This window comes from Archocentrus centrarchus, chromosome 24 (genome assembly GCF_007364275.1).
Source record: "Archocentrus centrarchus isolate MPI-CPG fArcCen1 chromosome 24, fArcCen1, whole genome shotgun sequence".
NCBI classification, from domain to species: domain Eukaryota; kingdom Metazoa; phylum Chordata; class Actinopteri; order Cichliformes; family Cichlidae; genus Archocentrus; species Archocentrus centrarchus.
Genome location: NC_044369.1, coordinates 7,880,280 through 7,904,799, shown reverse-complemented (window position 1 = coordinate 7,904,799; position 24,520 = coordinate 7,880,280). Strand labels below are relative to the sequence as shown.

Below are 24,520 nucleotides of genomic sequence, written 5' to 3'. Positions count from 1 at the left end.
CAAGAAAGTTCAAAAACTCAGTTCACTGGGAGACTGACCCAGGACCATTGGGTTGCCTTCAAAATCAAATAGTTTTCAATTAAAATTTTTTATTGTGGAATACTTCATGACCTTTAACTCCTTTTTTTTTTTGTTCTTCTATTATTAATCCCAAACTGGTCTTATATGTCTTTAGTAGTGTGGAAGTAAAGCTGCTGATGGAGAATCACCCTGAAGAAGTAATTGATCAGAAGATCAAAAAGAATTCGTGAAAACACAAAAGGAAATACTTCATTAACTGCTTGTGTGATGATCAGAGTTGTGATTAAAGGTTAGAGTGCAGAGATTTTTATATTTCAAACTGGGCTGTGGCAGTCTGAAGTTTGGGAATGGCTGTACTATAGTAACATCACACCAAGCCACAGAAGGCCGCATGATAGAATAAAATAAAATAGTTTTCTATCGGTTTGAAGTTCATTCTGTGTCTTTACATTGTGACAGCATCACTTCCAGTATCATGATGCAGTAGATGTCCATCAGGCCACTCAGTCCTTTGTCAGTCTTCTTATTTCTGAGACGTCAAGTACAGCTGAGGGAGTTTCAGCAGTTGCAGTGGATATGGACAGATGTTACTGATGGCAGCCTCCATGGTTCAAGGTTGCCAGTAGCACTAAGTGTTGCAAAAAAGGATAGTTTCCAGTTTTCAAAAGCTTAAAAAAATGAATAGTTGCTTTCTTGTGCTCATTTCTGACTGTTTATCTGCCCCCAACACACAAAATAAGTGAAATCCAACACTTTAAAAGTATAATAATAATAATGATAATACATTTTAATTGTTGGTGTCTTTGAAAACATTTACTGTGTGAAATTATTAGCAAGAATAATATTAAGAGAGATTAAAATCCTGGAATAATATATGAGTGTAAAACATGATGGGTAAAGTTGACACGCTGATGTGAACTGGCAGGTTTTAAGCTGCGACTTAAACTGTGTCATAGAGTCTAGCTGACGGAGGTGAGGTGATAGTGAATTTCAAATATGAGGCGCAGCACAGCTGAAGACTCTGGCACCTGTGGTGTTAAGTCAAAGAGATAACGAAGCACCAGAAATGTGAAATCCAGTGATGTCAATACCAGCTATTGCCCTTTAAATGTATTTCCGTCACAATGCTAGTGAGAGGATGCAGCTAAAAATGCATCTCAAAGTATATTAATCAATTAAAAGAATATAAAAAGAGGCACCACTGACAACAGCTGCTAACATGCTGAGGATATAACAACATATCTGTGGGATCTGTTGGGGGTAAGTGAGCTTGTGAGGGGAGAAGGTTTTTGTTGCAAAGTTGTGAAACACAGACAGATTTAAGATGAAGAAAGAAATGGATGATTCAGTAAAGTCATGCGGATGTTATGCCACTTGTGAGTTTATGCAATGTCGGCTATAAAAAAGCAGGTCATAAACTCATACTTGTAACGTAATATATGTTTATAGGCTGCATGTCATCCACGATTTTCTGCATAGTAATATACAGTCACAGGCTTTCAACACTTCACAAACTTAAAGCTTTGAGCCCATAGGCACTGCTCTTTTCCTTAAATCACCAATCACAACTAAGGGTGAGCTCTGACAATATAGGCCATCTTTCTTCTCTAATGCTTGCGCCTGTCAGCGTTTACAATAAGCATATGTTACAGCTTACAAAGGCAGTTTGAAGACTGTCAAATATGTGCCCTGGGCGTAACAGCGATATGTAACATCCTAATCTTGTGGAAAATGTTTTATCTCATTTCCACAGCATTGTTTTTAAACAGAAACCTTTGTGTTTCTGACCAAGTCTAGAGTGCTTATAGCCTTCTGAATGTGGGTTAAACCATCCTTTTAGCTGCCTTCCTGGTCTCTCTCCTTGTGTATGCAGTGAATTGTAGAAGTTATAGTAACAACACACAAGTTCAGACAGTTTCTCTTTGAAGGTATATACGAGGTGCAATCAAAAAGTTCCTCAACTATACCTATAAAAAGCAAAAGCTATAAAAAGCAAAAACCTTTTAGCTTCAAGGTTGTCTCCATGTGGTGCTGCACCACTCCACTCTCCTCCATTGTGTCAGAAACCTGACTCTTTGATTTCAGGAAGAGGATGAAGCCAAAAGGAGCCAAGTCTCACAAGCAGGGCTGGTACACAGTGTTCCCCACAGATTCCTTTGAGTTCGGGGCAGTGTTGGGGTAGTTACATGATATTTAAAATCTTTATGGGGGTAGGGGTGTAGAGTGGATTCATGTTAACAAACCATTAAAATTTGGCTTACATCCACCAAGATCTTCAAGGTCATCTTAATGATTTAATGGTCAAAAATTGATGAAAAAAAAAATCCTTATAACTTGGAAACTGTGATTCTCACAAGTGTGGTGTGTATTTTCAATATATAGAAAGTATAGTATAAAGATTTAAAATATTGTCACATTTGACTTCTGACCTCTCCTTAAAGGTCAATGGATTGATCTGAAGGTCAAAGTGATAATAATGCTATGTAAAATTATGTTTCTTACTGCCATTGTTTGTATTGACAACATTTAGGGAATGATTTATGGGGATTCCAAAAATCACATTATAGTTTGCATCCAAACATCATGTCACATTTGACCTCTGATCTTTTTTATTCATATAGCACCAAATCACAGCAAACTGATACCTTATAATGTAAGGTGAAGACCATATAATAAATTCCTACATTTCACATCTGCCTGTTTTTCAAGTTGACTCCAAAACGTGTTATATTTTTAAAGAAAGTATCATCAAGAGAAAGAGAATGAGCTGCCTGGTTAGGTAGAAATATACTGTAGTATAATATATTATAGAGTCAAGTTATTCCTGTCCAGTTATTTACAAATCAGGGCCTATTATCCATTACCTGCTCCTACATAATGTTTGTGCAATCAAAGTAAACATAAGTCATGCTACCCTTATCTGATTTGCAGGTATACAAGTGAGCTGACTTGGCGGAGGTTTGCGCTTCTTGTTTTTTCTGTTCTGGATTCAGTTTGCACGTTGTTCTTATCTTTTCGTACAATAAAAATAAAAGTAATAGCCACACCTCCATTCCTCAAAAGTTGTAGATGTTTTCCTCCACTGTTTTCCTCCTCCCTGAAGGCTAGCAGAAATAAGCTGGTTGTAGCGGAAGTGTGCAAAAGAAAAAGGCACATTTGATGTTTTCTTTTTTATATCTAGATATTTGAAGATCCTCTGACATGTACGTTAACAACATAATTGATTATGAACTATAATGTCATTACTGAATATAGTACAGTAGTGTGTTACAGAAAAATGTAATGTGTGTTACTTTGTAACACATTAGACCAAACACTGGCGAGGGCAAAGCAAAGGGTGCGTGTACGTGCACCTACAATGACAATAAATAACAGGGCAGTAATCAGCAGTCTCCCCAGTTAGTTCCTCATGCTGTTTCTGAACTCCAACTCCACAGTCTTGGTCTGCATCTCGTTCCCTTCTGAACTAAACCTAAAGTTTTGTAGTTAAGTCTAATAACCTGGGTGAGATATATTATTTTTGATTGGTCCCCCCCCCCTTTTTTTTCGGAAATTTTAGTCCATTGTAGTGTGAATCTGTAAATATCGGTGTCAGTGTGAATGTGTAAATATTGATATCAATGAGCCGAACGTGTAAAAATGTGATCTGCTAGAACACTTATGTGTTTGAGCGTAAGTGGGTATGTAGGCTAAAATGCCGTCTCTTCCTTTTGAGGGCTTCATCGTCCAATGAACGGGTGAGAATTAGATTCAGAGTAAAAGAGAGAAAGAAGGCAGATGTGGAGGGACTCTAGGAATCGAGCACAGGAAATAAAAGGGCAGAGAGACAGAGGGGAGGATGTGGCGATGGGGAGGAAAGAAAGAGGACAAGCTGTCTGTTGCTGATGGGATCCTCCTCTGCCGCCTGGTTTGCAGTCTGGTTGCTTAGCAACTGCAGTGGCCTAAAATAACCTGCCAGGGGACAGAAATAGACCAAAGATATATTGACAGATTGTCTACTCTGTGTGTGTGTGTGTGTGTGTGTGTGTGTGTGTGTGTGTGTGTGTGTGTGTGTGTGTGTGTGTGTGTGTAGTTGGTGGTGGTATTTTAGCTCATTTGGTTCATATTTGACTTTATTGTAGTGAAGTCCTTCTAGAAGGAAGTGTCACTGCCTGATCTGTACCAGAAACCTGATTAGTTCTGTGCGTTTGCGAAAATGTGAGTATTTCCTGTCACACCTGTAATTTAAAACTAGTCATTTTCTTGCTGTCGCTGGATTAATAGGACTGTTCTACTATTTTTACTGGCATCTGTATATTATGTTCACATTGATATCAGTGTTACATAGATTATATCTTTTTTTTTTCCGAGATCAAAGTGGGCATTTTGTAGGTGATTCTGCACCCTAAACGCAACACAAATCAAGTGCATATACAGTACCAGTCAAAAGTTTGGTTTACTGTATTTAAGGCAATGAGTCTATGTTACCTTACTTAACACAGGTCTGTGCATTGTCCTGACATTTCTGACCAATTGATAAACCAAAACATATTTTGTGCTTGAATACATAAACCCCACACTGAATAAAATCAGTTAGAATATTTTTATTGTAGTACTGGTGATTTTCCTTTGGGGTTTTCTTCTCTTAAATACAGAAATTTGTAATGGAAAACTTGAATTAAAGTCATACCTTATGTTGATAATTGGAATATATCTTTAGGTATACATACAAATAAAGATTATCTACTATATTTAATCATTGTTTAATGAATTATCAACCAAATATGGTTCTTATCTTGTATCTAATGCAAGATTTTTTTTCACGATAACAAGTTGATATGACCGCAAACCCACAATGGGAAGTTACCGTGACCCTTAAATGTACGTCTGTGTCAGTGCAGCAACAGCACTGGCTAATATACTTCCTGGTTAAGCTGTTATAAAGCAAATGATTGGCTCTTTGGGAGATGGGATGTGACGCAGCTGTGGTTCTGCTTTACTTCAGAGGTATGAAGATGGACTACAAAAAGTGCAACTTAGCGCTTATCTTGTTGTTTCATGGAGGTTAATAATTAATACAGGAAAAAATATGACTTTAACCTTCAAAGTGGAGTAATTTATGACCCCAGCCGTATATTTATACCTGCTGTTGTGGTGTTTTTAATGTTTTCTAATGTTAAATGTTTCCTACTAATCTATACTGCTCCTACATTTTTTCATAGATTTTGCAGGAATTGTCTCATTGGTGTGGCAAAGATAATAGATTAATGTATTTGTTATTTATCTTAAAATTATAGGCTTTATTGTATTATAACTGCTAACAGACTTAAAGTAGCAAGATTTCCTGCTGCACAAGATTTGAAGCTGACAGTGAAAACAAGTCAGTTGGTCATGTTTACAAATGAGTCACTTTAACTGCTTTTTACATAAAAAGTGAAAATTACTATACATGTGAACATTTTAAAATATCTGTCAGAGATAAAGGAAATCATACAGGGACGATAAACACATACAGAGACATTAAAAAATACATTCCTGTATAAAATGACCCCACTCAGTCATTTTAGTTGCTAAACTGTCTTGGTTGCTTGAAGGTTAACATAGGGATGCATGTATCAGTCACAAAGTGAAATGAAATGGTTTTCACATTGAGAATATTTGCTCACCCTCCTGCCCACTCATATTTTCTCTCCCTGCTGTAGAGATGATCCAGTTTAACCCTTACCTTTGCTGATTTCATTACCTTTCCGTGGCATTAAGAGAATGTATTCATACTTATAGGAACTGTTAAGAATCTTAAAAGGATAATGACTTTTAGACTGCCAGCCTTATAATGTCTGTGGTTAAACAATTTTTTAAAGCACCCCACACAGTAGAGTGAGTGTTTCTGTGACTGTATGTCATGACAAAGGCATATGGACAACACATCAGGCACACTGGTCCAAAGCTATTAACCAGTGCTCTAACTGGTTGCTAAGCTCATCGTCAGGGAAGTGACATCAGAATGTTTAGTCAGCACTGGAGGCAGTTGCTGAGCAGTTTCTGCACCTTAGCAACCACTCCAGTGTCCCTGTAACACCGGGTCCTGCAGAGAAGAGCGAGGGGTAGGAAAACAAGCCTGAAAGCAGGAAGTGCAAGGTGTAACAGTAAAGACAGCCAATAAACAGAAAATTATTATTAAAACATTTAGATAAATAGATATATAGATATATGTTTTATTACAATGTAACTCAGAAAAATGTGTCAGAATCTGTTTGTTAGTATCTCAGTCCAATAAAAGTGAGACAGGAAATCAGCAGTGTCAGATTCAGTGTGGTTCATGAGCCACATATGGTTTTATATATATATATATATATATATATATATATATATATATATATATATATATATATGTGTGTGTGTGTGTGTGTGTGTGTGTGTGTGTGTGTGTGTGTCACTACTGAGTAGTAATGCTGGTACCCCCAGTATATTTTATTGCAAAATTTGAGTTATTAATAACTTCAGGGACTTTGCAAAGCCATCCATTGGTTTGGCCACCGTGCTGCATGCTGAACATACCTGGTGTAACTCATGTAGTAATGGAGAACATTTTTAGTTGATGTAGATTAAAAGTTAACTAAATTGACTAAATGTATTATTAAAGTTTATGTTTTTACATGATTATTGTGTATATGGTATTACATCTGCTTGCCAGAAAAACATTTTAAATCTCAGAAGTAAAATCACACAGCCTTAAATTTAGAGCTATTTATTTAGTGATTAAAAAAGGAAATTCAATCCGTAAGGAAATATTATCCCAACCTACTGAAAAAGCAGTGAACACATTTGTTATTATCTTTCTTTTCCTCTGTTATCTTAAACAAGCTTTGAACAAGTTGGGCAAACCTCTGATTAAAAACGAATTTGCCCCTAACTGATACATTTAAAGCTACTTGCTCCACTTCAGTAGCACAAGAGACTAATGTTTCTCTGTGGTATCAGTGACATTTATTTAATTTCCGCCTGAGGCAGCGATGCACATAAAGAGTGCTCGGATATGAATAAAAACCCTGTAATGAGAATCTTCGCAGAAGGCAGATTGCAGCCTCCTGGCTAAACTAAAACACCCTTAAAGTTATAAGCATAATCTGGATGAAACCAGATTAAAGTTGGAGCAGGTGTTTCTTATCTTTTTTGGCTCTCTAATATGTCCTCTTGGGCTCAATAAAAACTTTGGTGTGACCTGAGCTTCTGAGTAAGTTGCACTTTGCGTAAGGATAATATAAGAAAAGAGAATGACTCCATTATTGTCAGAAAGGCTATCAAACACCACCAAAAATGCAGTGAGGCAAATGCAAGGAATCTCACAATGCATGACTGCAATGAGCCTATACTGCTATTTAAACTGTATTAATGTTACACCCCCAGCACTCCAGGAGGGACAGAAACAAGTGAAGGCAAAATTTGAATCTTTTAATGGGTGATAAGAAGTAAGAGAACAAGAAAAAAACAGGAGAACTAAGGGCCAATTATTGCTACACAAAACAAATATAAACATTGCCCTGGGTCTCTGTTCGCTTCTTTTTCCTTTTCTCTTTCTTTTCACCCCCCCAACCGGTTGAGGTAGCGGTCCCTCCCTGAGCCTGATTCTGCCGGAGGTCTCTTCCCCTTGAAAGGGAGTTTTTCCTTCCCACCATTGCCAAGTCCTGCTCATAGAGGCTTGTTGGGATTTTCTTTCTAATATTGCAGGGTCTTTACCATACTGTATAAAATGCTTTGAAGCCACTGTTGTGATGAATTGGTGCTATATAAATAAAATTTAATTGAATATAACTAAAAGAGACTTTATAGCTCTGAAGATTTCTAACTTCAGAGCTACAGTACCAGTCAAATGTTTGGACACACTTACCTATTCATATGAATGGGTGATTGTGTCCAAACTTTTGACTGGTACTGTATTTTTCTCTAATGACCAGAGTTTGCCAGTGGAGTCACCGACCGGTCCTGTGTGACTGAAGCCTAACCAAACCAAAATCATTTGAGTAGCATCCGTCAATTAAATTATTAAATCTCTTTCTGGGCAAATGCTCCCCATTATGACATTTCACGGGGGGGAAGGACCCAAATTCAGAACGGACGCAGAGCAGAGATAAAGACCAACAGTCTGAATCTTTAATCCAGAAACAGGCAGTGCTCATACATGGGTAGGCAGGCAGTGAGGCAAACAATCCGGTGGGAGCAGGCAAAGACAATGTCCGTGAAACAGTCCAAAGCATCATACACAAGAGGATCAGTAGGCAACAAAAGCTGGAACACAATGAATGAAACATACTAGAAAAATGAGGAATACTAGAAACGTGCCTCAAAAGGTCGCCTGGGAAAAGCACAAGACAACTCCTCTGGCAAGTGAGGACTGAAAAGCAGGAGGTATATGTACTAAGGAGACTAATGGGTGGCAGGTATGGCAGAATAAGCACAGGTTACACTAATGAGGGTGGAGTAAACTAAGCTGCTGTGTCCCTGTTGCATTCAGTGTGTTTGATTTACAGAAACTGTTAATGCCTGTTAATACTGTCAAACAATAGACTCCAAACAAATGCAGTTCACTGCATCTATATCCAGTCTAAAAAGATCCAGATGTGACAACCACATAACAGTTTCACCATGTATCTCATCACAAAATTGGCTTCTTTCACTAGTTTTACTGATTTAGTCATGGCAAACAGCCTCATAAAATTTAAGTGCCTCAGCAGTCCCCGATGTTGTCTCATTTATCTTGATTAACAGAAACATTACATTTGTGGTTTCTTACTTTAAAGAAATTTTACAACATTTAGAAGCTAATGTGTACTTTCTTTTGAAATAATTATTTTTAATCTCAGCAGTGAATGTGTTGCATGTCTCCATCTGTTTTTTATTTATCATAGTAGAGTTTCTACGTCCGTAGTCTTAGGTGTCTTTTTGTCCTTTCAGAGCATGCCACATGACTGTTTCACACTTACTTGTATCAAAATTTTGAAGTCCAAGGAAAGCCATTGTTGTCACACCACTGAGCTGCCAACACTTCCACCATAAGGACATTGTAAAAGTGTTGTTTAGTGTAATATATAAAAAAGACAAATTAATGTGGGTAAATTTAATTTCAGCTCATCATCGCATAGAGCACTGTGGTGTGTTTTAATGCCCAGCACACACAGGTGCAGCAAGCTATTTTTATTCCATATATCCTTGTAAAATTACACCACTGCTAGTCTACAACTCAGCTGTACCAACACGCCGCTTTGTCTCTGATATGACCCGAGCAGAGAAAGCTTAGAAAACAACTGAGATTAATTCCTTTAGGTTCAGAGCTTCACATAAAGGCGTCTACACACTCTGAGATTATATCACTCTTATGTTTTCTGTGTGAAATGGAGCTATTAAACTTGTGCAGGACATTAAGTGTGATGCATATACGTAGATTATACGATGATAGTATGTACTGAATCAGGGCAAAGGTGCATGGCTGTTAACCCTCCACTGTTTGCTGCCGTACTATACTATACATACTATAAACTTTTTCATTGTTGGAATCCCAAATATTTTGTATTTTCACCCTAGAGTGCATGGGATTTTGCCCAGCCAGTCTACGTGTGTTTTTTGAACTTTGACCACATCCCTTGGGGTCTCCTGTGGGGTGCTACGGGATAATGAGATATCAGGCCCATTGTTACAGGTGATTGAGTCCTAGTACAGTTGCTGTGAGAGCTTGGTTTGCTTTGGACTCCTCCAGGGCTGCCTTTGTCACTATTTCTGTTCATAACTTTTCTGGACAGAAATTTTAGGTGCAGAAAAGTAGCAAAGGCAGGGCTTTCAAATTAGGCGCATTTTCCACCTACTCCACCGCTCTGCGCCGTCTACTTTTTAATTTTCCTAAAAAAAAAATTTTTTTGCGCCGTCTGTCGTCTCCATTTCCAGCGCCATGTGGACGCATGTGGCAATATTTATGTTCTTTCAATCTGAGCCATTTGATTGGTTCACGACTGCCATGTGACTATTCGTATCATCTGCTGCCGTCATGGCTTCGGTCTCGGTCATAAGGCGCCTGCTACTTTGGCATGCCCCCCTGCTACTCCAAAACAATTTGAAAGCCCTGAAAGGGTGTCAGGTTTGATGGTCTCGTAGTCACATCTCTCCATCTTGCGGATGTTGTGGTCCTGCTGGCTTCCTTGACTTAGGACCATCAACTTACTTGGGGCAGTTCTACATGTTGGTAGTGTATTTCTGCCCCCAGTGTAAGGAGTTCAGGTATCTCAGGAGTTTGTTCATGAGGAGAGTGGAGAGAGAGACTGACAGACAAATTGATGCATCATCTGCTGTCATGAGGATTCTGTACTGGTCTGTTGTGGTAAAAAGAAATAGCACAGTGTTAAAGCAAAGGTTGCAATGAGCTGTGGGTAGTGACCAAAAGAATGTGGTTGTGGTTACAGGCAACAGAAAAGAGCTTCCTCTGACAGATGTCTGGACTCAGCCTTAGAGACAGGCTGAGGATTTTGGTCATTTGGTTTATTCAGTGTGTTCCTGCACATCAAAAGGATCCAGTTTAGGTGGTTCAGACAGCCAACCAGGATGCCTTCTAGGTGAGGTGTTTCCAGGATATCCAACTGGGTGGAGACCTGGGGCAGACCCAGGACACACTGGAGAGATTATGTCTCTCGCCTGTCTTGGTGTAACGCTGAAAGAGCTGGAGGAGGGCACCACTGCTTAAACTGCTGCCCCTGCGACCTGGATAAAAACTCTTTTACTCTTGGTGCCAGGATAAAGTTCATAATCTCACAAAAGACTTCGAATAACCAATCAGACTATAATGTCATGTTTTTAATGTGATTTACTTCATTTATTACAAACATTGGGAAATTCCTCTGTTACAGCAGTCAGAACATTAAACACCTATAGCAGAATAGCTTAAATATATAGCTGAATAAAAGAGAATATGGCAAAAATATATGACTCAATAAATAGCTAAATATGGTACAAATAGAAAATATAATTAAAATAAAGGAGTTAAAAGAATAAAAACTGCAATTTAAAAAAAGCTGAATATAAAACAGTGGAGTGGCACTAGCTTAATAAATTCAATAAAGCAAAAGAACACATAAAAATGACTTACTAAATTGAGTAAACACACACACAACACATGACAGATGGCAATAATGTGCCTTGTTATAATAGTCTTATGGAGCTCTGTGTTCATGCTTAGATCAATAGTGAGCAGGTCTGGTAGTATAACATCCTGTCTGCTTCACAGCTGGAGTTCATGTCTGCAACCATATAATTTACTGGTTTTCTCTTTTACATTGGTTCCATTTATAGCTGTAGAACTCCTTTGTTCAATGAGGACATAGTTAAGTTTTGAATTGCTTGTTTCAGTAGCTTGTTCTTCTCTTTTGCTTTTTCTTCAAGTGGAAAAAAGACATAAAATGTGTGAAATGTGGCTTTGTAAAAGCAGGAGATAACCTAGTTATTAATACTGCTATACTACCCTGTGTTCATTACATCCTGTTTTTCAGCTTCTGCCCTGGAGAGCTTCTTAGCCACACTGCCTTCAGTCATTGTAGCTTTAATGCGGTCTCACTGCTGACATCAATTATAACTTCATACAGTCTTCGTTGAGTGTTTGATGTGGGTTCTCTATAATTGCACAGAGTGAAGACGGAGCAGACCAGGACAGTCCAGAGGAGGGGACACCAGCAAGCCCCCGCAACAAGCGCAGAGTGGGTCGTCCCAGCAGGAAACGCAAACAGCTGCTTCCTGTGAGTACTGTACTTACAGCATGTTGGTATTTTGTGCTTTAAACTGCAGAAGAGTGATTGTTTGTTCATCTATTAAAAAACTCCCATCTAATCTGCAGAGGTTTGTTAAACATGCCTGCACTGCTTTCCTTCTTATTCATTTACACCTTTGAGCTGCCATGCATTAGCCATAGTCAGCTCATATCATACAGATGCACAATCAAGAATCTGGAGGCACACTTACTGCATTAATTAACTGTGTTTGACAGTAGCTTGTGTGGGTTGTTTTTCTTCTGCTTCAATGTGTTACAGAGAGACTTTTTTTCTTCACCAGAACTGTGTCTTAGAAAGGGGTTTCCCCTACACACTGACTGTTTGCAGATGTAGTCAGTGCATTTGCTCTCTTTCCACATGTAATGACAACTTATTACACTCATCAATTTCTTGTCAGCGTGGCTCCAGCCCCCACATTTTCCACATACCACTTAAAGTCTGGCTGAAACAGAAGTTAGATCATCTTTAGCATCAGTTAAAGTCATAAAAATTTGACTTTAGTTTGGTGGATTACTCAGAAACGGGCATAACTTCAGGGTATGAAGCACATACTGACTGGCACTGAGCTGTAGAGAAGAGGAGGAGGAAGATGGCGATGATAAAGGACTCAACAGTTACAAGCAAAATTTTTGCCAACTAAGATCCAGTCACACACCTGCACCTATGGTATCCCTCCTAGCTCATCCTGAATGCAAGAACAGTTTCATGTTACCAGTAAAGTTAGTTTGTCATCCCAAATTATATTTGATTGGATCACTGTATTACTGGATTAATGTGTATGCCCCGGGTTCTAGATGAGTGATCAGAATTTACAGGAAAATATACATTATGTTTTTTCATCAAAATAGTTAATTGATTAGGACTAGGATACAGGATTAGTACTTTTTATTATTTTTTCCATTCATCCATCTTCTTCCACTTATACAGTTCAGGACCACAGGGAGGCTGGAGCCTATTCTAGCTGTTACAGGGTGAGAGACTGGGTATACTCTGGACAGGTCACCAATACCAAAGATTTGTATCATGGTAACTTTTTAAGATTCTGTTGGGTTCACTGTATATCACTGTAACAAAGAAACCAGAAATCAATACAGTAACATAACCAAGAAAACAAATAATCTGCTCTTGGGCTAAATTAACAAAAATTAAATATTGTCACAGTGCTTTTAGCTTAGATGTAATTACACTTTTTGTTGCTGCTGTTTTTAAGCAAACATCTGGTTTGGTAGCTTCAGTGCTTCTCACAGTGGCTTTGAAACAAACTCCGTTTGGGCTCATTCATCCAGGCCTCGGGGCACAAATGCTTCTTTCATCAGGTTAAAAATACGTTAGCCTTCAGTAACTTGTCATCTTTGCATCGCCTGCTAACCTGTTGCTATGTGGGTGGAGCTGTCTGGGCCCTCCCCACAATGAAAGTCCAGCACAGAAGTTGTGTGCAACCAAAAAATGAAGTAAAATGAGTCTCTTTCTTTTTTTAAAACTGAAGGACTTTCAAACGAGCATACATAGCTCCTCTCTTAGTCAAGTTATTTTGGAGCGTCTCTGCTCTCTTTTCTACCTCCTCCATCTGTCTTTACTGTTTTTGAATTCACCACAGACCTCCTCCCAGCTGCTATCTGGTTAGCTAGCATTACCCAGCATGCCTTTTGGTGGTGTAATTTTGCAAATATGCAGTTATTAATGTTAGAGGTAGTTCATATTTCACAATTTATGTACCATGATGGTTTTTTTTGTGAGTTAGTTTTGGAGTGCTGATTGTTATCTTATAGTAATATACTATATATAAACCACTTGGAAAGTCTCAGTGGTGTTTTATCTGTTCACCAGCATGGTGGTATTTGAAAAATTCAAACACGTATGAAATTATGTTACATTCAGTATAAAGCCAGGCACTACCAGCCACCTATCCCACATAGTGATATGACCCTTGAAAGTTTACCCAGAATGCACTTTTTGAAGTTTTATGCAGTGAAATATCAAAAAACAATCAAACATTCAGGGAATCAATTCTTGTTTCTGCATCTCTACCTCACAGACATTCAGGTATTACAGAAACAATCATGCTGAACAAAAACAAGATTTTGGCTTTAGATTGTGACACCTGGAGTGGGTGTAAAATTGATTTGGTTCAAGTTTTTACACAGCTTAAATGTGTTTTTTAGGACTGAAAATTGAATGTGTCTTACAAAGTTACGAGAGCTCAAAAATACTCGAAAAATTAGGTGATTTAAAAAACAAAAAATGTCAACCCACCCCTGTTTACTAAGGGTATGTGACTGAGAAAAATATTTATACTAAGAAGGAAAAAAATGTAATGACTTCATTAAATATGCCAAAGTTATTGTACAAAAATCCGCTAAATCTGAGGGGTCAGGCAGGAGGCAGGACCCACATGTATTACGAGGAGATGTTTATCTTCTGTATTTGTCAGCTACTTTTACCTATTGTGACAGTGCTCCTTAGTTCTTCTCTGTAAGCTTTACTCAGGGTTTGAACTGGCATCCTTCCAGTCTCTCGTTGTCCAGCAGTAAATAATCTGTGACTCGTGTTACAGAGTTGCATTAACGCTGCAATAATTACACTGTGTGGTGTATTTCTTCACTAGCACTGATTTCAGGTCTTTGGCAGTTCCTCTCCATCATATTTCTGTCAGCATTCATTCTCTAACCGCTCATTTTGTGTGTGAGTGCGCGCGCATGTGTGTGTGTGTGTGTGTCTTTGTACTAACTGACCTCTGTGGCAGAATCAGCAAGCCAATATAGCTGATCAAACAGTCCCAGACAAGAGGAATACTGAGTGAACTACTAAGAGAGAAAGACTGTGTATTAAATGTGTGTGTGTGTGCATGTTTTGGTATCTTTGTGAGGATCAAAAATCATTGTTGTGAGGTCTTTTAGGCAGGTCCTCACAACGTCAAAGGACAATACGTGGGTTAAGTCTTGGTTTTAGGGCACAAAGGGTTGGAGTTAGGGTTAGTTGTGATGGTTAAAGGTTAGGGTAATAGTTGTCAGTGAGTGTCCACACCAATATAGAAATACCAACATGTGTGTGCATTTGTGTGTATATGTGGATATTCATGCACTCATGTGTGCAGGAGAGCAGGCTGATCATGCTGATGCCTGAAGTCCTGACAAGGCGAGCAAGATTAATGTGGGTCCTGTCACACTCATGCAGACACAAACACACTAATGTGTGTCCATATCTCTGTGGGATTTATTTATTGACAGTGTGCATTCACTAGTCCCTTAAATTAATCCTAACAATCACATTTGAAGTCTGACGTTAATGAATTTAAATGAGAGAAAAAAAATCTCGACCAATCCAAAAATGAGAAAATAGTCAAAATTGACCAATCATCAAATTGTATTTTAAATATTGTTGAACAGTGTGGCACTTTGGGCCATGATGAAATGTCACAAACACAATATTAGTTAACTTTAGTACCTGCATTTCTCTTTCTTTGCATGTTGGTACAGAGTACATACATCCACTCATCTACATCATACTACCTCAGAACTATGCTGTTTGGTGTTTTTCACCTCATTCTTTACATCTTCTAGTGTCTGCTGGTGTTGCAACATCTCAGAAACACTAGTTAACTTCTTTAACCAACTACCCTACGCACAGATAACATGAAGCGTAAGTTGAAACATTATCAGCTGCTGACATCAGCATTGCTCTGTGGTCACAAAACAAACAAACAGCACAGAAACTTTTGTGCAACTTTTGTTATTATATTACCTTAATGGAAAATATTACAATGTGTAATGCTGCTACAGTGCTGTACTATAAACATACCCCGATGTCTTTGCCTTATGTGCCTTATCTTACTCTTAACATTGGAAATCAGCCTAAACGGTGGTTATCAACTTGATAAATCAGCCCAGGTTTTCCTAATCTAGGTATGCATGTATAGATCTGCTGACCCTAGCTGACCTGAGCCCAGCACAGCTCTGGGCAATCAACCACTGGCTAGAACCCTGTGTAGAACTACTGATTTTACAAAGATAAAAGACTAATATTAGAAAAATACAGAGGTTAAATAAATAGTAGACTGAAAGCAACAAAGCAGATGCACACGAATCAGCTGTGTGTGTGTGTGTGTGTGTGTGTGTGTGTGTGTGTGTGTGTGTGTGTGTGTGTGTGTGTGTGTGTGTGTGTGTGTGTGTGTGTGTGAGAGAGACAGAGAGAGAGGATAGTATAAAAAGTGCTGTACGAATGTGTGTGTGCACTAAGCACTTTAGTCAGTAAGACTGGAGAAGTGCTCTATAAATAAAGTTTATTGAAATGAGGAAGGAAAGCTGCCAAAATCTCAACTGTATGTCAGAGTTAACAGACAGATCAGTATTACAGCTCTGACATATAATTACAGCTGTTTGTGTGAGGCAATTTTAGCTTTGTTCTTTCAGCTGCAGCCCCAGCGGTCTAAGAACAAGTGAAGAACAAATACGAAACAAATCTCAAACCACTAAGCTCAATTTTATATATGGCAGCACGTACAAGACTTCGGTGCCCTGTTTTCACTTATAAAACATGCTTAAATTTGCAGCCAACAGGAAAATATAGCAAGAAATAAAATTGTTCCTAAGAATTTATATTTCTTATTAAAGCTTGTCAGAGAAAGTCAAAACTGTAAAGCATTTCTAAAAATTTTAGACCTTCCTTCTACCTGTGAACTGAGAGCTTTTCCAGTAATGGTAACACCTTTTTCCAGAGAATTGTTTGGTCACTGAAGTGGTTTTGTACTCACTGATCACGTTTGTTGAGTATAACCTACTCTTGGTGTGCAGCATAAGTTGCCATGTTAATGTACCCCCAATAAGAAGTGATCTGAAAACTCCTGATTAAACATGAAGTTACCTTGCTGACCCCCCTTATCCTCTGATCTTTACATTTTTCCATTAGTAATGTGAAAAGTTAAGCAGACATGTGACCAGTTGAAGAGGTTACCACTATGTTGCCCCAACCAGATTTTGTTTGTAGGAAAGTATTTATTTTGCCAACTTGCAGTGGGACAGCAACGCTTAGGCCCCTTTTACACAATGCTGTTTTCACTGGAAACGGTGTTGTTTTGATGCGTTTCAGCCTTTCGTTTGCACGATAGCATTTCAGAAACGATCCACGTTTACACGATGACATGTGAAACGATGAAAACGATGTAGTTCCCATGCCAGGCCACAAGTTGGCATTGTTTTCTCTTTGCAAAGTTTGTTTACGCAAGACGCGCATGCGTGGAGTGACACAGTAGGTAGTGCGGCAAATTGTTCATTACTTACAAAACGGCCAATGTGAGAGGTTTTGTGTGGACTGACGACGAGGTTGGATCGCTGGTGTGCACAACGCTGAATTACAAAACGGTAAAAACACAAGAAAAGCATAAGAAGCACTCGTGAATCCGCGAGTACTGTTTATCAATTTGCGCATGCGCGAAAAACTGTGGCCGTCGCAACCATAGTGCGCATGTGCGAGTCGCCCGTTTTCAAATCACCCCGGTTTCAAGTGTTTACACGAGAACGCAAGCCGGTGCGTTCCTGAAACGCTCCACTCTGGACCCTGTTTCCGAAACACATCGTTTTCACTCCGTTGTCGTGTAAACGGAAGGGCGAAACGCATCAAAACAACACCGTTGTCGTGTAAATGCAAGGCCGAAACGCATCAAAACGACGCCGTTTCAAAATGAAAACGGTGTCGTGTAAACGGCACCTTAGTCAAGTGGACTATTCACACAGATCCCTGATTTCAACCTTAAACTAAGTTTTATGGTCTCTGTAGTGACACAAAGCCTGCGATAAAGCTCCCACCAGGACATACAAACATCAGACACACACATACATACATGCTTACACCGTGGAGTCTGTCCAGGAATAGAACCATTATGTGGAGCTTCAGGGTGGAGCTGTCAGTGACACTAACTATAGAACAGAGGTGGGTAGATGCAGCCTCACTTTCTCCTCTCTCACCACTTGTTCTCCTCCATCACAAGTAACCACACACTTGCCTATACACACATATTATTATCGTAATGATGATGGTTTCATGGATGATTAGATTAGCCTTCAGTTTTTTTCACTTCTTCATTCCATTGCTTCTACTTGCTGCCGGATAGTTATATTCTTTTTTTAAATTAAGATAGTTGCCCCCCCCCCCCCCCCCCCCCCCCCCCCCCCCCCGACACACACACACACACACACACACACACACATTTCTCCCTCGCTGCTTTAGCCATGTGTGGAGCAGCTGGTGGGTTATTATGCATGCCTGTGTGTTACTGTAGAAGCAGTTTGAAGTACAGTAGGACAGAGTTATATTGGAACATTTCCCAACATTTATGCAATGCTTCTACATGAAAATCCCCTCACAGCCACAGTCACTTCTCATGCCATTTGATATAATGAAACTCTGCTTGCACTATAATAACTGGATTTAATCTTGAGTTATGCTAAACTACAATTATTGAAACTGCTTGAGTCTTAGCTCAATTAGACTATACATGTCAACCAGACCTTTCGATTTGCTTTTGGTGCATGTGGAGTTTCATTTGGTTTCATTTAGTGTTTCCGTTTTGCGCCCAGACCACAAAAAGGTCACAGATGGATTGTGAACAGATCGTGGTTGGAGTGTTTGACAGAAGATATTTGATATTTGGCTGGTGGATAAAAACGAGGATCTTGAGCCAAAAATTTAAACAGCAAGCAGAAAAAGCTTGTGTTGAGTTCGCATTTGAAGTCATATGAATATAACTGACTCATCTAAAAGTCAGAAAGCAGTTAGAAAATACTTAAAGTGTGGCCCCTCGTTATATTTTTTAATGTCTCTGTTTGTGTTTTTCATACTTACTGCTTGCTTTATCTATGCCATTAATTTGGTTTTCAGTCATTTTTATGTAAAAATTCGTTTGGGCAGTCCTTGTCCATTACAAAAGAAACTGTTTTTGTTTCAATAATACTAGAAAAAAAGAAAACTTAAGATGAGCTAAGGACTTATGCATTACAGTATACTAGTATCACTTTAACACCAACGCATAGATGAAGTGGTGACACCCTAATACTTTGATGAACAGCAACTTGTCAATGTCATCATATTCAGGTTTTTTTCATCCCATTACTTCCTCACTTGTGTTTAAAGCAAAATCTAAACAAACATCTGGTTTTTAATTTTTCAAAATAAATCATGCAAAAACACTGAAGGAATATATTACTGAAATGTCTAAAAACTGTCAAAATGAGATGCCTAATGATGGAATAATTACTGATAAATCACAAAAAAACAAAGCCTATAATTAAAAAACAAAATACACACACAGCTGTGAAAAACAATGTTTTCACCGGACTCTGTGCAGTTTTATTAAAAAAACTAAGTACGCCCCATGATTCATTAACTTGTAGAAACACTTTTAACACCAATAACTTGAAGTGATCGTTTTAAATATGGCTTTATCAGTCTCTCACATTGACGTGGAGGAATTTTGGCCTATGCTTCTTTGCTGTGTTGATTCAGTTCATTGATGTTTGGAGAGATTCACTTATGCACAGCTTTCTTAAGGTCTTATAGCACTGCACAGCATTTCATTCTGGTTGAGATCTGGACATTGACTGGACCATTGGAGCCCCTTGATTCTTTTTGTTTTCACCCATTTGTTTGTAGATTTGCTGCAGTACTTAGGATCATTGTCCTGTCACATGACCCAATTGCAAACTCCATGAAACTCAGGATATTAAAATGTCAATAGTGCTTGATGTTAAATATCACTTTAATTGGTGTGTTTTCAGTGACTGTGTGAAATGTGATTTAAGAAAAAGTAACGACTTTTCAGCAGTGATTAAAGTGTTTCCATGTAAAGGCTCTGTGTATTTGCAGCTTCTACATTGTAATTAGACACTTAATTAGTGCTGTAATTTAAGGCAGGTGTGCTGAAAAATTCACTGTGGAAGAAGGCATGGAGTATATTGACTGCTACAGAGGACACTATAGAAGACAAGTGTCTTTTTATTTTATCATTCACGAGTATATTTTAATTTTTTAAATAATGAAGATACACCTGCATAAGATTAAAATAGCAAGAGGTGATACTACACTGTGCAAATTTAATATTTTGTAGTAGCTCCATTTTCTTCTGTTTCACTTTGTAGATGGTCCCTGAAAATGAAAATTTGATTGTAACTGATTGTTTTCCATTGTCTGCTTAAATATGACTGGAAAGGCGTGTCTGTGTTTTTCCAAAGTTTCACTCATGAGTTATTGAATCTTTCCAACTTTATTGAAGTCAACAATTCTGTAATCCAAATCGGAAGAGTCGCACATATGGTTCAACTTACAGTCATTGATTTCATTTTAATGGTTCACGTTTTACAGTATCTTACAGTGGTGAAACAGCAGCTAAGATAGCAGCTAGTTGATTAAGCATCTAACATAAGGGTGGGCAACACACAACAGATAACTGCATTGAAGCGTAGTTACAGGTTTCAATGAAAACTCTACCAACATGAAAAATTACCTAAAGATGCCCTAAAAACATTTAAATTAAAGTTAAAATAAAGTTTGAGGTTCAGTCACAGGAGTTTCACAGGCAAACAGCAGAACAGGAAGGGACCAGGACATGAAAATATGAAAGTAATGTACAGGCAAAACCTGGGTGGTGTGCTTTGATGTTACTTGTGTTGGACATTTCTCCTCTTATTACATGCATTTAAGCAATTAATAATAATAATAATAATAATAATAATAATAATAATAATAATAATAATAATAAAAAGCACCTATACGGACATATTTCCAGGGTTTTTACAGGGCCTTTAGGAGCAAGGGTATATAAGGAAAATTGGTCTGCATATTTTTTAATATACAGGAAAAACCCTGACATTTACAACAGATATTTGCCCATCGTCACAGCTTTACACTTTAATAATACACGCAGCTACTTCAGCTGTACATCTGTAAATCAAAGCGCAGCTGGCATGCATTAGTATGCTATAGTGTGATTGCTTATCCTATTATTTTGGTGCACCATTGTTTTATTGTTTGCTACATCCTGTTCCCTGTTCAGCCTCCCCTTCGGTATAATCAAAAGTTTCACTCAACTAAAAGCTGCCCTTGGTTGGAGTGCTATAATGTACACACAGCCAGGTTAGTGTGTCAGCTGTAGAGTAAAGTCAGGTACTTTCCAGGGTGTCTGTCAATCACGATCAAGGCGATGATAGATTCTGAGAGAAGAGGAAGTGCAGGTCAGAGAGGAGTTGTTTGTAAAGGTGAAAGTTTCACTGTGCTAAAAATATCTTGCTTTTCGATGCACTTGAGCCTGCCTGTGGTAAATATTTGGCTATTTTTCTTTAAAAAAACTCTTTTAGTATGTCTTTAAAGCTGCATTAAGCAATATCCACATATAGAGTTTCATTCAGGTCATAGTTTTGGTTCAATGAAACTCAACCAGTGCACCTGCTCTTGCAAAAGGAAGTGTATAACCAGCTCACTCAAGCCGGCTGTACACTTTCTGTGTAGCGCTAAATGACGGAGAGGCGAAGTAGCTGAAGAACGTCGAGCACTTATAGCAACCCAAAGACATCCAGATATTTTTCTCAGGAGTCTGTGGACCAAACCAGGCTGAAATGAATTTGCATTCAACATGTGGCCAAAAAGATGACTGCAAATCCAGATTCCTCTGTTTCTGCTGAATGTGTAAGTAGTCAGTTGTTTGCTTAAAAGTTAGGAGCAGGTTTAGTGTTGTGTTTAATTGATTAATGCAGCTTTAATTTCATGTTTGGCTCATAACAATAAATGTTAAGGCCACGTGTTCACATTGAGGGCATGTCATGGTTCACAGGATAGACACTGGTGTGCTAACTTTCTTTTATCATTTTCAGCTTGGTTAATTCATACCACAAGTGTTTTGTTCACATCTTTTTATTTCCTTGAAGCTAATGTATTATTATCATTAGACACAATTTTTAATGCGTTTTTTACACTAATACACAATTATATTATTTCAAATAGCAAGTTTTTCACTAAAGTCAACCACTTGGACCAAGTGGTTGAGTTTAGTGGATCAGTTTGATTTATTTAGTGTGAGTTTCATGTGTTTCCTGTAATTTATGAAGTCTATAAAATGGTATAATCATTAAAAGTCTACTTTTAGCAGTTGATTTAAGTTAAATGAGTGTTTGTGAGGTGTTACCAGTAATTTTAAAAACATTTTAAAAAACTGTAAACAAATACAAAAGCTGTGCTGTCACTGTGTCTGCAGTCTGGAGACCCTGCTGCCTTTTAGTTCTTGATCCTGCATTAACCCTAAGAACCTGGTGGTCATATACATGAGGATGACTACTTGAAATTATTATACAAAAGGGCAACAGCATATATTTAAAGCAAAATAGTACATTTTAACCATTATGTGGGGTGTTTAAGGTGCTGTAACAGGCCACCAGAATGTACCTTTGGATTATAACTTTATGTTTGAGTATGAGTGTGAAAAGTGTGTGCTGGAGTACTTCAGTGTGTCTCGAGGCCCTTTTAGTCACCTTTTTAGTGTTCTCTGCCTTTTACAGGCAGCCTCAGCTGCTCATTACAGCCTTTGTGTGCTTGTTAGTGTAGGTTAGCATTAGCATAGCCTTTGAGCTAGACATTCATCCCTTGCTCTGCACTTTTTAGCCACCAGTCTATAAAATCTGTTAGCAGCACACACACATAAAAACCCTGTTGGTGTTTTTTTTTTTTTTTTAGCATCGTTGATGCTAATGGATTAGCCCCTGAAATAAAGGCAGGAGATTGTTTTAGTTCATGATTAATTGAGTATTGATATCAATTCTTATTGATATTTTGCAGCGTAAAGGTGTTTGAAACTTTCAGAACCTTTTAAGTTATTTTAATTTTTTGTTTTACATTAGGCAATGTATAAATATATATAAATAAAGTTAGGATCATATAGTACTGCTAATAACATCAGTACAATCCCCCCATTGTCATCTCATAGATGTTTGTGTTTGTGTGTGTTAATGGGAGCTGGGGGGGGTTATTATACTGATCCTGTGCAGACACCCTCTGCAGACTAATGTGTATGTACAGGTATTGAAGTAGCCCTTTGATTGTGTGTATGTGCTTGTGTGTGTAGGCATTTGTTTTATGTGTGAACATTGAGCCTGCGTGTGTGTGTGTGTGTGTGTGTGAGATTATTATGTCTGTGGAGCCCTTTGATGGGTCTAGACAAGGGCACACAGCAGTTTTCTCATACGTAGACTGGGTTCTGTGTGTTTCCTAGGAGATGGCGACCTCTGACCCCTGTGCAAACGCCCCCCCAACTCCGCCTGAGGAGCCGGAGCCATCACCCTCCCCTCGCAAGAAGCGCGGGCGTCGGAAACAAGAGCCGACAGAGAGGAATAAGGGTATAGGTTTTTTGCTCTTAGTTTATATATAATTCATCACTATGATTTAACAGCATTCAATAAAGTTCTGATAACTTTCTATCAGTTTAAAAACTTTAAATATAAACTGGATATTGATAATAACAAATGTTATGTTTTGTTTAATTTATAAAATTTTACCTGCCAGATGACTTCCAGATTGCAGTGTTTGAGGGCATGTTGACTTTAAATAAGTACACTGGGGCAAAGTGTTGAAAACCACATCTTTACCTCCTCATTAAACCTCTCGTTAAATCTGTACAAATGAGCCATTTCCTCTAACTTTTCTTTTCCTGCAGACGAGCCAGATGATAGAAACTGCGACTCTCCCAGAGAGGTGAGAAAACAAGTTTCTACAACACTTCTGCTTGTTTTCTTCATGAAGAAATTAAATTAATCACTCTTGTGGTATACACAAGTATATAACAAGTTTTTTGTGTGCATGCAGGGTGAGACTGGGAGGCTGCGGAGGAGGCCAGTCCCCAGAGTGACTTTCCAGGCTGGAGATCCATACTACATCAGCAGGAGGCAGAGAGAAGAATGGCTCAGCCGCTGGAAGATGGAGGTGAGCGGCAATCAAGCGGTTATTTACACTGATATCTATTTCAGTTGGGTAGCCGAATCAGAATAAATATGCTCCTCAAAACTGTGTAACTACGTCTAAAGAAAAATATCCATGTTTTTGATGTAAGTTCTTGTCTTATATACTGTAAAAGTTTAATAGGTGGACCAAGAGGATTTATAAGCTTTTGAACTGGTTTTATAGATGGATGCTGCCCTTTTAAAGCAACTGAACTACAGTGGAAATTAGCTGTGGTTTGCTTTGTGCGGTGCTGAGTAATCAAATGAAGGAGGGAAATCCCCTTGAGATACATCTTTTTGACAGAACTGTATGCTGAGTAATATTGCTCTGAATTTTGTCACGGTTTAGTTATACTCCATATGTCAGGAATCTGAACTCCATGTGTTCTGTGTCTGAAAACTTTTACAACCCCAGTTCAAAGAAGTTGGGACACTGTGTAAAATGTAAACAAAAACAGAATGCAATGATTTGCAACAGGAAAAATGTACCATTTTACGAAAACAATAAAGTAATTTTGAATTTGATTGCAGCAACACGTCTCAAAAAAGTCAAGACCTGTGTAGCATCCTCTCTTCAGCCTGTAAACTGAAAACTGAAAAGACCAGTTGCTAGACTTATGGGAAGAAAATGTCCCATTCTTGTCTGATATAGGATTCCAGCTCCTGAACAGTCCTGGGTCTTCTTTGTTGTGTTATACCGTATTTTCCGGAGTATAAGTCGCACTTTTTTTCATAGTTTGGCTG

General features: G+C 38.4%; 1 protein-coding gene across 9 annotated transcripts in view; it reads left to right on the top strand.

The window, feature by feature from the left end:
- Window positions 1–24,520, top strand: part of dnmt3aa (DNA (cytosine-5-)-methyltransferase 3 alpha a) — a 96,817-nt gene that overhangs the window by 11,156 nt on the left and 61,141 nt on the right. For 8 of the 9 annotated variants that reach the window (XM_030720925.1, XM_030720924.1, XM_030720919.1 and 5 more), the window contains 4 exons: window positions 11,664–11,771; window positions 23,053–23,176; window positions 23,494–23,531; window positions 23,643–23,759. In XM_030720925.1, coding sequence (XP_030576785.1) covers window positions 11,664–11,771; window positions 23,053–23,176; window positions 23,494–23,531; window positions 23,643–23,759 — 387 coding nt within the window. The remainder of the gene's footprint in view (window positions 1–11,663; window positions 11,772–23,052; window positions 23,177–23,493; window positions 23,532–23,642; window positions 23,760–24,520) is intronic. The other variant, XM_030720928.1, reaches the window with a different exon arrangement.